Below are 12483 nucleotides of genomic sequence, written 5' to 3' on the forward strand. Positions count from 1 at the left end.
TCACTCTAGATGAAATTACTTTCGCATCAATCATTTAATGTATCGGTTACACACTTATGAAAACATCCTTGAACACACTCACATACATTAACTGGCACGCACAAATACACAGTTTTTATATGAATTGGCACGAACTCATACAGAGTGTAGTAAAATAACTAAATACTATTATACTAAATACTTTGCTCAGAACAATGATAGAAAATATATGGTAGCAATAAATTTGTTATTTCGAAAGTACTAAATGAATACTAAAACAGCCAAAGTATGTTTACATCGAATGCTATTGAAATCCTTACTGTTTGTTAGTTATTCATGAGTATTGTTAATAATACATTTCAAAGCAATTGTCTGTTTTTATTTAAATACGTTTACGTACATTTTCTGTGGTATTAGTGTACACGTTACCAATGTTGTTTTATTGATCAATTTTAGTTATGGAAAACAAACAAAACATAAACAAAAATTACATTTTTTTTTCTACAATACACTCGACATAGGCATACAAAACGAACGTAGAAAAGGGAATAATAGTTGCATATTTTATAAGATATGGTGTGTTTTTTCATGTGACTTACAATCATGATGGTTTTAGCATTAGCCAAACAAATACTGTTAAGTAGCCAATTAAAAAAATAGTGGTAAAGGGATAGATACATGATAGAACAGTGAAATAATTATCATTTTAGTATTACTGAACGGGATGCGCGACAGCTTTCTCCTTTCTTGCGTACTATGCAATGTCCTTTAATAATATTTTATTTAAAAAAAATGAAAATAACTAACTATTCTTTACAAAATATTATTGATTGTAACGCGTTTAGCAATGTAATCACTATTTTAACACCATATTTTGTATTTTGCCCCCTCCCCTTTCCCCCTTGCATACCCCCTTCAACACCTGACCACCGTCCCTTCTCTCTTTCTATCTCTCTCTCTCTTTTGCACACCTGTGTAGAAGCTTGTCGAAGATACTCTCCTGGCGTAGGCGTAACTCCGTGGCGCCACTAGCGGCTTGGCATCAGAACAGTATTAGCATAACCGAGTTGCACATGTAGATATAATGAAACATTTGCTAAAAAATGAAAAGAAAAAGCGTAAAAGTAAAGTAAATGTTTACGTAGCGGGCTAAACGTAGGGCTAAAAATAAATGGAGGACTACAATGTAGATGACAAAAGGGAACATTTGTGATAGTGCGATCAAGCGTGTAAACGGGGCGTTGTAAATGTAACATTCCTTGTTTGTTTTGCTCTCTTTATTGGAGTGGTTGTCGTTATCGTTATTTATTGTTATTATGTAAAACTAACTGCTCGTAGCAATTGAACCCTGAGGTCACGATCGGGACGGGTTCGGTATCAGGTAGAAAGCAGTAGAGGAGAAAGGTTCGCAAGTTCGAAGTAAAATTCAGTTTTGCGCAAGCCTTCTCATGGTAGATGATTCGAAAACATTCCGTCCGTAGGCAGTCACACTGCTGCTGCTTCCTTAGTACGCCTTTAGTTAGCGTTTACTTAATACACAACTTGATCGGCTACCGATCGTCGTGACCATTGCACCAGTATTAATCTTTAGCTCGTATTTGTGTTATCTATTTTTAAGCTAGCCGATCTCATAACTTCACGTAAATGGCATTCCCTTCTTTTATTCGCTGCAACATGTGCAACAACCTCGTCCTTGTGCATTGGTGTTAAGTATCTTAAGGCTTGTTTTGGTGCTCATCCGTTTTCGGTTGGCTCTGAAGTTGTTTTACGAGCAATAGAATCTGAAATAGAGAAGACAGATGCGTTCAAATCCACTGTAATATCAAAAAAGTAAACAGTGAAAAGTGGTAAGAGGTGCAAACAAAAAAGAGACAGTAATAAATAACATGTGCAATAATAGATTGTGATTCTATATAAGGGTACGTAAGGTTGTCAGTACTGTACGATAAATAGATAGCGTAAGCACAGATAACACTTGGAAGCTCAAAGACGACAGGAAATAGATAGGTAAATGACGACCCCCTGTAAGGCTCTACGCGTAACTTAAGACAAAAAAAGGGAGCGGGCCCTACCTCCAGCGCTTTGTTTGTCCTACCTTTGCTGTGCTATGTGTATGTGTGTTTGCTAAAAACAAAATCAAACAATGTTTGTGTGTATGTGTGTCCTTTACGTGGTGCTCATCAAAAACAATATTGCATCCAACTATCTGATTATCATTTGCTACTACTTACGGGTGTGGCTGTATTCGGCTCCAGCAACTCTCATGACACCTCCACCTTCCCACGGGTAACGCTTATAATATTTCCCTTGGCAGGCTAATAAGTATGGCGTTGAGGAAGGAATTAAAAACATATAAATATGCAATAATCGCTTCAAATCGCAGCTCGCTGTAAATGTCACCCGTGACGCGTAATACGCCCTTCATGTGTTTATGTTTTGTGATATTAAACGAATCCCAGGGTGGTACGCTCAATGTTCTTACTGTTGGCTATCTGGTTGGTGGGTGCGTTACATACCTTTTCAAGCAATGCATCGCCATGGTGTGTTAATCTGCTAGATTGTTTGTGTTTGTATTTGTTGTTTTTTTTCCAATGTGTCAGCTATTAGTCTCTTAGTTGATACGCGTGCAAAACTGCTGCGCTACCTTCTACTCTCCGCTACATGTTGGGCTGCAGGCTTGGCTCTTTACTTATGGTGCCGCGATCGCTGTACTGTTTTTCCAGCCTATCCGGCCTATCGTTGATAAGCAGTCATTATTATTATTATCCTTTTAATCTTTTTCTTTTTGTGTGCTAAATCATCACACCCATTTTTGCTCCACGCTCTCCATCAAATTCCTTCATCAGAGAGACCGAAGCATACCATATGGTGTCGCCCAGAAGCAGAAGCGAACGTTACGAAGAGCTGGCATAGAGTAGAATTTTGCTGATCCTTGGAGGAAAAGTCCGGTTTTCCCCATTTTTAAACAACAACAATAAGAACCACCTGTATTATCTACGGGCATTGTAATATAGGGATTTTTTTCCTATTTTTATTGAAATTTTCTTTCTCAGTATTCATTTAAACAAAAAAAAAACGAAAAAAACCGAAAATAAATACACATACACATGCACAGAGAATGGTAGAGGAGAAAAGGGCATTTCTTCCTTTTGAAAATAAAAACCAGTAAACATAAGCAAACAATACGGCCTTTGGGGCCGTTCTTTTTTAATAAAACATTACAACAACACCAAATAAAGGAATTAATAAATCAAACATAAGCATAATGGACGTAAAGCAAACAAGGCAATGGGATTTAGTTAGAACATCAGCTAAAGCTGTAGTTAAATGAATCTGTTTTTGTTTAATGCAAATAAAAAATAAATTAAAAACAAAACAATTTTATACGAAAAAAGAGACAAAATGGATAGCGATTTTTTTTTAAATAAATGTTTTATTAAGTAACTATGTTCGAGGCATACTAACTGAAGCTTTTATATGTAGCAGGAAACTGTCTTGTTATGCTCAGCATACGAGATGGCACTTTGAACCGGCAACAGAGTTGCAAAACAATCGTGTTTAGTTTAACTAAAATAATCTTTATTTTCTCTTCATTTCCACACGTTCGGTTTCGGCTTAGCCGTGTATAGCGTTATATTTGTTTTTTTTTCTTATACAATATAAAAATAAACGTCTTCAGGTGCTCCACATCCTTGTCGTCGACAAAGAACGGAAAGCTAAATAGTAAAAATGCATTAGGAGTAAGCGGTAATAGAATTATTATTAGTAAGCTGTCCGGGGTAGTGGTAGAATAAGCAAGTAAAAAGTAAAAACGAAAACATTACAACACACGTTCAGTTTGATTTTATTTTTTATTAATTACACTCACACCACACACACACAAACTCACTCAAAATCATAAATCAAAAAACAATAAAACACCTGCAACATGCAACTATTGTTAAAGATGCACCGTGCGATTCATCATCACTCACCACCACCACCAACACTCCCTCCTGCAAGAGTGCATGTCGTTGCCAGATTTTCATCCATTAGCTCCAAAAAGATGTTTTGATTTGTTTTGATTTCCCCCATTCCGACCTGGTTAAGACAAGCAGCCATTAAAATTGCATCCGAAATTAATGAATTACCCCAAATGTATTTCATCTCTTTTGGAACGTAGTGGTTCCGTTGTGAAGCTCCGTTGTTGAATGTTTCTTGGCGCGTGATTTTGTGTGTGTTTTTTATTTGTTTATCTCTTGTCTTATCGTGTGTATTTTAGGTGTGTTTTACTGCTGACTAGTTTTATCAAGTGAATTTTCATTTATCAAATTTCTAATGTTGTTAGAAATGTTTTTTTTTAAGTATTTGTATTGATTTGTATTGTTTCGATCACTAAAGTATTGTAGCAGTTTTTTCTTCTCTTAAACCATTGCTTTTAGTATTTTTTTTATATAAAAGCAAGATATACTCTACTCTAGCTTGTAGTAGATGCAATGTGTAATGTACTACAAATCAGTTATTTCGCAAACAAATTCCAACCCACTACAGTAATCCACCAGTACAGCAAAGAAAACACTGGAACAAAACACAACACACCCTCCTTGATGCCCAAACCCACTTTTGCCACCTAGCCAAACAGTTCGCTGCAGCAGCACCTCCTACCCCCATCGTCATCCTCTCCGCCACAGTCACACACGTCTAGCGTGACGATAAGACGAGGGAAGAGAAGACACCAGTGGAGCCCACTGGAAATTCTTCCCCCCCCCCCCCCCTGCTCCAATGCGTACTACTTCCCCCGCACACTCACCCACAAGTTCCACCTTTACAAACTGTCTGTTACATTTATCCAACTTCTTCTTCAGAACTATGCATGCCTTGGGATCGATTATACGGTGTAAGTAGCTCTCCCTTTCAACACGGTAGTTCGCACGCACGGTGCAAAACCAACCACATTCGGTTCACACACGTATCACACCGACGCGTACATCACCAAATGCGCTTGCGATAGTGCCACCCCAATCACCCCAAAGCTCAAGCATTTGGAAAGCCTTTCTTTTACTAGCACAATAGGCACACCCCACAATTACCAGTACATTTCACGCACATTATTAGCACACCTACCCAGCTGCAAGTGAGAGAAATATTGAGTGAGCGGAACCAAAAGACTTGCCGAGTAATGTGTGCAATGTTTAGCAAGCGAATGCAGTGCACAATACTTAAAACTACAAATAATAGAGCAAAATAGAATAATAATAGTACTTTTACACTGCCAAAGACATTAACACACGCACACACAGCTGCACAATACTGCACAAGAACACAACTATAGCGAACGACAACAGTACGAAAGTAAAGAAAAACACACACTGAACGAACGACGGCAGCACGCCACTGTCGTGTTTGCTTTGTGCATTTTTTGTTTGATCGTTGTGTACATACACGTTTTCTTTAACTATTTTTGAGTATAGATTGTTTTGTAACATATTTATAGATTGATATAGAACACGTTGTTAGGTGTTTTTACGTCATTTACTGGACGTTTTTTGCACTTATAGATGTTGCATTCATCTATTAGCTGTCTTTGTATGTTTGTTACTTTTTTCACCTCTTTTACGTCTTTATTTACTGTTGCAGTTGGTTTTTCTTAGTGCTGCTGTTTGATGTTTTGGACTTTTTAATATATTTTTCTTATGTTATTTATATGTTTTCAATCTTAGAGGACTTTTATTGTGTTTCCTAAAAACGCGTCCTTAATTTTGTAAATATATATAATTGGTGTGTTTGTGTTGCCGCCCATACTTGTATTGTGCTACCGTAAATGGTTTTAAACACTTTTCTTATCAGCACGTAAACTAAACTAGTTTAGATAGTTTGGAAAGAAAACAATCCGCAGCTCTGGAAAGCAGTTTTAAGTGAACGCAATTCTACGTATTTGTTTGAAGTGATTCAGTTTAATCTGTTTCTTCTAACAAATTAACTGCATTAACTGGTTGAAGAAAACTAGAATGTTTTTGATGAAGTTTGTCTCATTTCATTTGACTTTTATCATCGTCAGTGCACAATCCGAGTTTTTCCTACATTTTAACTTGATTTGTTGTATCTTTTGATTCATTGTTGGTTTTATTGTTTCTCTTTGCACAGATTTATTGACTTAATATTTCATTCCTACCCTATCATACCAGAAATATATCGAATTTCTCCCATCATATTCTAGTTTTTTGTTTTCTCCCTGTTCCCTGTTTGCTCGTTTGGCCCAAATTCTCCCCATCTCTTGTTCGCCTTTAGCCCAAACCTCCCCCCCCCCCCCCACCCAACGATTCCACCTACAACATTCTTTATAGCATATGTGGTGTTATTTGATTTGCTTCAAGCAACAACAAAAAAAAAACAAACAAACAAAACCAAACCCCGAATTATTACAGATTAACCGAAACTGCACGGCTTCTGCGAAATGTACGGCGGGTCTTTACCGGAAGATCACACACGACCGAAAATAAAGAACTAGAACTGAAGCGTGAGTATTTCTGCACCAAGTGGAAGCGAGCATAACCGTTTTTGCTGTTGTTGTGAGAAGAAAACTAAAAAAATCTAAAAAAAAATCCAACAACAACCAGAATGCAACCATTGTTTTGAGCCACGGTTTAAGATGAAGAAACAGAAACGAAACATATCGAACACACGCAAAATAAGCTAACACAAAAAAACAGTCAGCACACTCACAATTTAACATGGTATTGCTAAACGACAAAAGCCATGCCAATGGGTGGGCAGGGAAGGCTTGAATTGTAAACTAAATTAAACATTTGTTAAACTCTATTATTGGTGGCTAGTGTTGAAACGCTTTCGTGAACCTAACACACCTTCGCTTCATAATCATTCACAAGCCCAAAAGCGTATAGTTTGTTTATGTATTTGTTTTGTTTTAATTGTAGAGCAAACACAGTTAAAAAATCACTTCGTTTAGATTTATTCAACTTTTGTTTTTTTTTGTGTAAATAATAGCTCTGAACACCGTTTAGCAAAACACAAGAAAATGAAACATAGAAGTGCACTGGAAGCTAATTTTAAATGTACAATGTTTTGTTTAAAATATGAAAAACTGCTTTGCTTAACTGTTAAAAAGTATTCCGATGCAAATCATCCCAAACTGAGCGATAACGAGCGAATGTTGAGTAATTTTGAGTATTGCTACTAGCGAACGACTAGGCTGCTCCATTGTACTATTTCTGCTCTTTCAGTCAATCAACGCGATTTAATTGTTATCCACACTACCCTTGTATGTTTTCCTGGTAAGAAAACGGTGATTTTAGTCACACCATACCGTCACTATCGACACTCTCTTGCCTACTGAATGCCATTTCCCGGAACGAATGGGGTTTTCCCGGGAGCAGCAGTGCCACTATCTCGCCCAGTGTGTACCCTGTGCCACTAATGTGTGATTTATATTCCTTCACCTTCCCCCCCCAAAAGCCCCGCAGAAACTGTTCGAACAATGGAAAACTATGTGGCTTTCCTCGTGGCCTCGGCCATCTGCGTCATTGTGTGTTGTCGCCCCTTTGGTGCGGGCTGACCTTAAACCGAAAGTGAAAGAAGTGCGCTAGAATAAATTGCTTAATAATTTAACGTACGATCAGGGCTATCAGAATCAGAGTGAATAACAACAAAATGGCCACCGTTGTTTGTCCACAGCCGCTGTGTGTAGTGCTGTATGTCCCCTATTATTATCAACCCTGTATGCACAAATGTATACACCCTTCTGCCCTATTATCCCTTCTTGTCTGACCACCACACACCACTAGGACACTGGCGGCATTGTTGTGCCTTCTCTGTTTGCGTTTGTTTTATCTACTCACTTTGGTTTGGTGTGTCCTCGGCGGCCTAGGACGGGCGGGCTAAAAATCAATGTGTTCACTGTGCTCTCTGCTGACCATCAACACGCTACTGAAGGGTAAATTCTACACCCACCACCTACCACACGTGTGGTGCCGTCTGTTGATCGATGACTGCACGAGTCACGAGCTAGCAGGTACGCTGCCGATTCGATTATTCGGGGCTGCTTCATTAATTTTACCAAGCCCGAACGCAACGTGCATTAAATATTTAACCGCAAACCGTCACCTGTCGAAGGTAAATATTGACGCGTGAATGGTACCAGCCCATCAAAAAGGAAGGCGTCCAATTAGTCAGCAGCTCTCCGGGAAGCGAAGCTTAATGACTGTCATTTGAAATTTTGTCGTTTGAAAGTTTCCCCACCGCTCGAACCGCCTCACCACTTGCTTGCTGACAAAGCATTACCCATCGCTTTCATGTTTTGATGTGTGTTCATTGCTCCCTGAATTAGCTGCTGGTGCTGGGACTCCATTTGCTTTCATGTTTCGTTTCGTTTGTATGTTTGTGTTTCGTTTCGTTATACTTTTTAGCAAAGCTGCTGGCACACTACTTGCATATAAACATGTACACAACACACCCTTATAGGTGGTACAGCTTGACAAAATGACTTATAACGTGACTGAAGACATGAAGGCTTCAAAACACACTGAATAATGTGATAACATCTAAAGAATAAGAGATGAGATGATAAAAACCATTCAAAAACATCGACAATAAATGTTAAAATATGTTCAAAACATAGTACAAAGTATAAAAATGTAAAACTATAGACATTAAACAAAACACTAACGACACTAACTGAAAGTGTAGAAGCGCACACAAAAACACAGAAAGTGTTAAAATACACCAAACCAAACACACTACTCACCTGACGATGACCACTCACACACACTCACTCACGATGCTTCTCACTAACATTGAGCTTTAACGTACCATTGCGCCCTCTCGTGGGAAACGCTCCGTGAAACTAATCTACCTCTATCTACTAATCTACCGCAGACGGGTACGCCTTCTCCCAGGAGGAAGGTGGTTCGGTGACGCAAACGGACGTCATCCGGGCGTACGACACGAACCTGCCAAAGCCGGACGGCAACTGAGCGTGTCGCGGATGCGCGTACTGCTACGACAGCTACTTTACCGTCTGCTGAGAAGGCGCTACTTCCGGTCGCTGCCGCAACCCACCGCGTACCATCGGTTCCGGTGCCGCCGGCCGGGCCAGCAGCGCTCATCGTTCGTCGCTGTATCGGTGTAACCGGTATTCGAGGTGATGTGTATAGTATAAAGGATAGTGTGAGTGAGTGTGTATTCCGTTTATTTTCCCCATTTTTGGCCAAATTACTGTTTCCCATTTCCGCACTTCCCGTCTCACGGGCAGGAAAATGGGGAACGACGTTCAAAGGAGGGATATAAAATATTCAAACAAACAAAAAATGAAGAAAACAAAAAATCAGGCAACACACTATTTACAAACACGATGTTATGCAAACTATAACAGCCAACAAAACACAAAAAAGGGAATAAGTAATAGAGACATGGTTCAGCCCTCTTATTAGAAAGCAAAAACAAAAACAAAAGTTATATTTTTCACTGTCGCAACGACACGCAACAATTGACATAATATAGATGGATGGTGTACAATATGTATGTGAGTGTTTGTGTGTATAATGATTGTGTTATATATGTGTGTGTGTGTGTTTGTAATGTTAAAGTACGACAGCAACCATATTTGTGAGCACACACATCCACACACATCCGCATAGTGCTAATGGCAGATAACGAAAAGAATTAAAACATAAACGAATGGCCACTATTCGTTAGCTTTAAGACACAGGGTACATCTAGTATATACTTATAAATGGTTAGACTTTAGCAGACTTAAGCCGCGCCTGGAAACGGAAAGCCCTGGTGTGCTGTCCCGTTGCGGTAGAGAAAGGTAACGGATTATCAACTATAAATTATCACACTTTTTACCCCTTTTACTACATTTGCTTTGTGATGTACTAAATTCTTTTTCCCTATATTTTTAATTGTTGTTGTTTCTTCTGTTTGTATTGTTTTACAAAGTTTGCATTTTTTTCGTTCTTATTTCTTCAGACTTATTTTTGATTGACTTTTATTCTATCCCAGTCACATATTGTTTGATTAGCTCATCTTAACTATCGATGTTAAAATAATGAAAAAATAACATTAGCATTGAGCAACCAATTCGTCAAGATAGAGCTGAAACAAAAAAAAACATGTTTATAATAAAACGCACATACATCTGAAAGCTATCAGCTGTTTCGTTCACCTCAATCCCTTTGAAACGAACAACATTTACTAAGTACCAGTGAATTAGTACTTCATGAAATTTTGACAATTGCATCGACCGTTCGCGATGCGATCGAAGCTGTCAGTTGTCTTGAAATGGCGTCGCTTACTTTGTCATGTCATGAGAACATGTGCTCTAATGACCGTATACTTAGTGCTTGTTTTAAGTGCCACACAAGTGTAACAACAGCTTGAACCTAACCCAAGGTATAACATCGAATGAAATAAGGAGCGCTGGTATGAAATTTTGCAAAAAGGGCTACTATTTTTCTATTACACATTTCCCTATAACCAACAACAATAGCATTTGGATTTTTTTAACAACCATTTTAACAGAAAGTTATTATCATAAAACCCACCTTTTCAACATAAGAACATATCAGATAGCTTGATTTAATTTGAATGTTTGAACTATTTCACAAATCTGTTGCTAGTTTTTTTTTGTTTATTTCAATTGCAAGTTTAAATTGATTCGAGCACAATATTAAACAACAGACATACTCTTGAAATGACGCTTTTTGAAAAAAAAAAACATGAATAATGGTAAAGATGTGGAAAATTTTTGCAAGGATTTGAATGTAATAACTTTGTAACCAAACTTCAGTGTCTTTTTTTCACGTGTTGTGAGCGCGACGAATAAGAGCGCAAATGGCGACGAATAAGAGTAAGGAAATGGAAGAACAAAACCGCTAGCATATAAGCAAACGATAGTATTACTGTACTTTATTTATGTATAACATTTCCCTCTATCTCTCTCTTTCTCTTGCTCTATTTTTATCTTGAAAACTCTAAAACTAACTGAAAGACAAATCGATCCAGACGTGCCCAAAGGCAAGATAGTCCGCGGTAGTAGTACATTTTTGGCTAGCAAATCGATTAATGGAAACAACAAAATGGGTTTTGGCTAACAAAATAATGGATGATGGAATTAACGAAAAAAGCGTTTAAATGATTCCAACCACTAACAACCAAAACGCTAACATGGTATTGTCATATTTTTTAAATCTGCAAGTAAAAGTTAACAAAAACCGTTACAAAACAAATTACAGTTTATATATGATATTGAATTTAATCTAGTGCAGTGTTCTAGTGTGGCAAATGGCGTGAAGTGATGAACAAAAATCAGTAGCAGGCAGAGAAGTAAGCAACCAAACCACTCCCTATCTACAGCAATGTGCACCTCTCTCAACTTATCCATAGGATCATAGAATTGATTACAATTTCTTTTCAACCACTACAAAAGACGATAGCTCTCAAACAAACAACAATAGTGTCGCGATAAAACTAGTGAGTGGCCGATTGATCGGCACAAGCTTCTAGTAACTTCAAACCTAACTAGATAACAACTAAAGTAAATATTTCCGGAGCTTGTAACTGTGGCAAAGAGAACTGGCCCTCAGCTACCACTACAAAACTTAACTACCAAAGAGACCAAAGAAAGGGTGACGCTGCATCTTTGATGTGTCGGCTGAAGTGTCGAACCTATTCTCTAACTTTGTGGCCGAGTAACGAGTGTTTGCAGAAATAAAGGAAAAACAATCACGAATTATACTTAATTTTATTTATGGAGTTTGTGTTCTTTCGTTATAACAATCCGAATATTATTTTCTAAATAAAATGTACTGTCGCTGCTGTTTTTTCCCATTGTTAGATTGCTATCCGTTTCTTGCGATGTATTTCACCTACCTTTATGCGATCATTGCCTTGATGCATTTGAACATTCCGAAGAGCAAAAATAAATAGTAATGGTCGTGTGGTCTGATACACCCCAAGCGCCACAGATTAATCTAAAACAACTGGAAAATCAAATGGCCATAGAAAAAAATGAATGCTTCGCAGCATCACTGGTTTGCTCAATAGATGGCACTTTATAACTCATTATTATATTCCTGTCATTTTCTTGCAATATGTTTTGTCTAGCTTCATCAAATCGTATCGCTGTTCTAGTTCTAGCGATAACTTCAATGCGAAACCATACAACAATACAGGGGGAAGAACAACAAGACAGGGGCTCCACTATATGGCTATTCCACCAACAGATGGCGCCACCAGTTTGTTTGTTGTTAATTTTAGAATGCATGAGTCGTTTACCGTCTGCTAAACGAAGTCTTTTTAAATTCCTTGTAAGTTGAGAGCTTGCGCCGTTTAGAACCCGTTTAGTGGTCGTTTAGTGGATTTTTGGCGCTTTGGACAGGTATCTGCACGGTCAAATTCCTTTCATACTTATAGCTTGAGTCCTTAAGACCCCTTTGCTTGGTGCATTGGTGTCGCTTGGATAGACTCTAGTGTATCAAATTCAACCCTACTAGCAATGAGAATGAA

The 12483-nt window shown here is 38.1% G+C and overlaps 1 protein-coding gene across 10 annotated transcripts in view; it reads left to right on the forward strand.

The window, feature by feature from the left end:
• The window catches only part of LOC120959165 (probable phospholipid-transporting ATPase IA), a 69918-nt gene extending 58196 nt beyond the window's left edge, over window positions 1-11722 (forward strand). For 5 of the 10 annotated variants that reach the window (XM_040382361.2, XM_040382354.2, XM_040382363.2 and 2 more), the window contains one exon: window positions 8851-11722. In XM_040382361.2, coding sequence (XP_040238295.2) covers window positions 8851-9103 — 253 coding nt within the window. In that variant the 3' untranslated portion in view covers window positions 9104-11722. Of the gene's footprint in view, window positions 1-958; window positions 1560-1597; window positions 2570-2825; window positions 3810-4823; window positions 4856-6383; window positions 6476-8850 lie in introns of those variants that run through there. The other 5 variants (XM_040382356.2, XM_040382355.2, XM_040382357.2 and 2 more) reach the window with 5 other exon arrangements.
• The last annotated feature ends 761 nt before the right edge of the window (window positions 11723-12483 follow it).

This window comes from Anopheles coluzzii, chromosome 3, assembly GCF_943734685.1.
Source record: "Anopheles coluzzii chromosome 3, AcolN3, whole genome shotgun sequence".
Classification (NCBI taxonomy): domain Eukaryota; kingdom Metazoa; phylum Arthropoda; class Insecta; order Diptera; family Culicidae; genus Anopheles; species Anopheles coluzzii.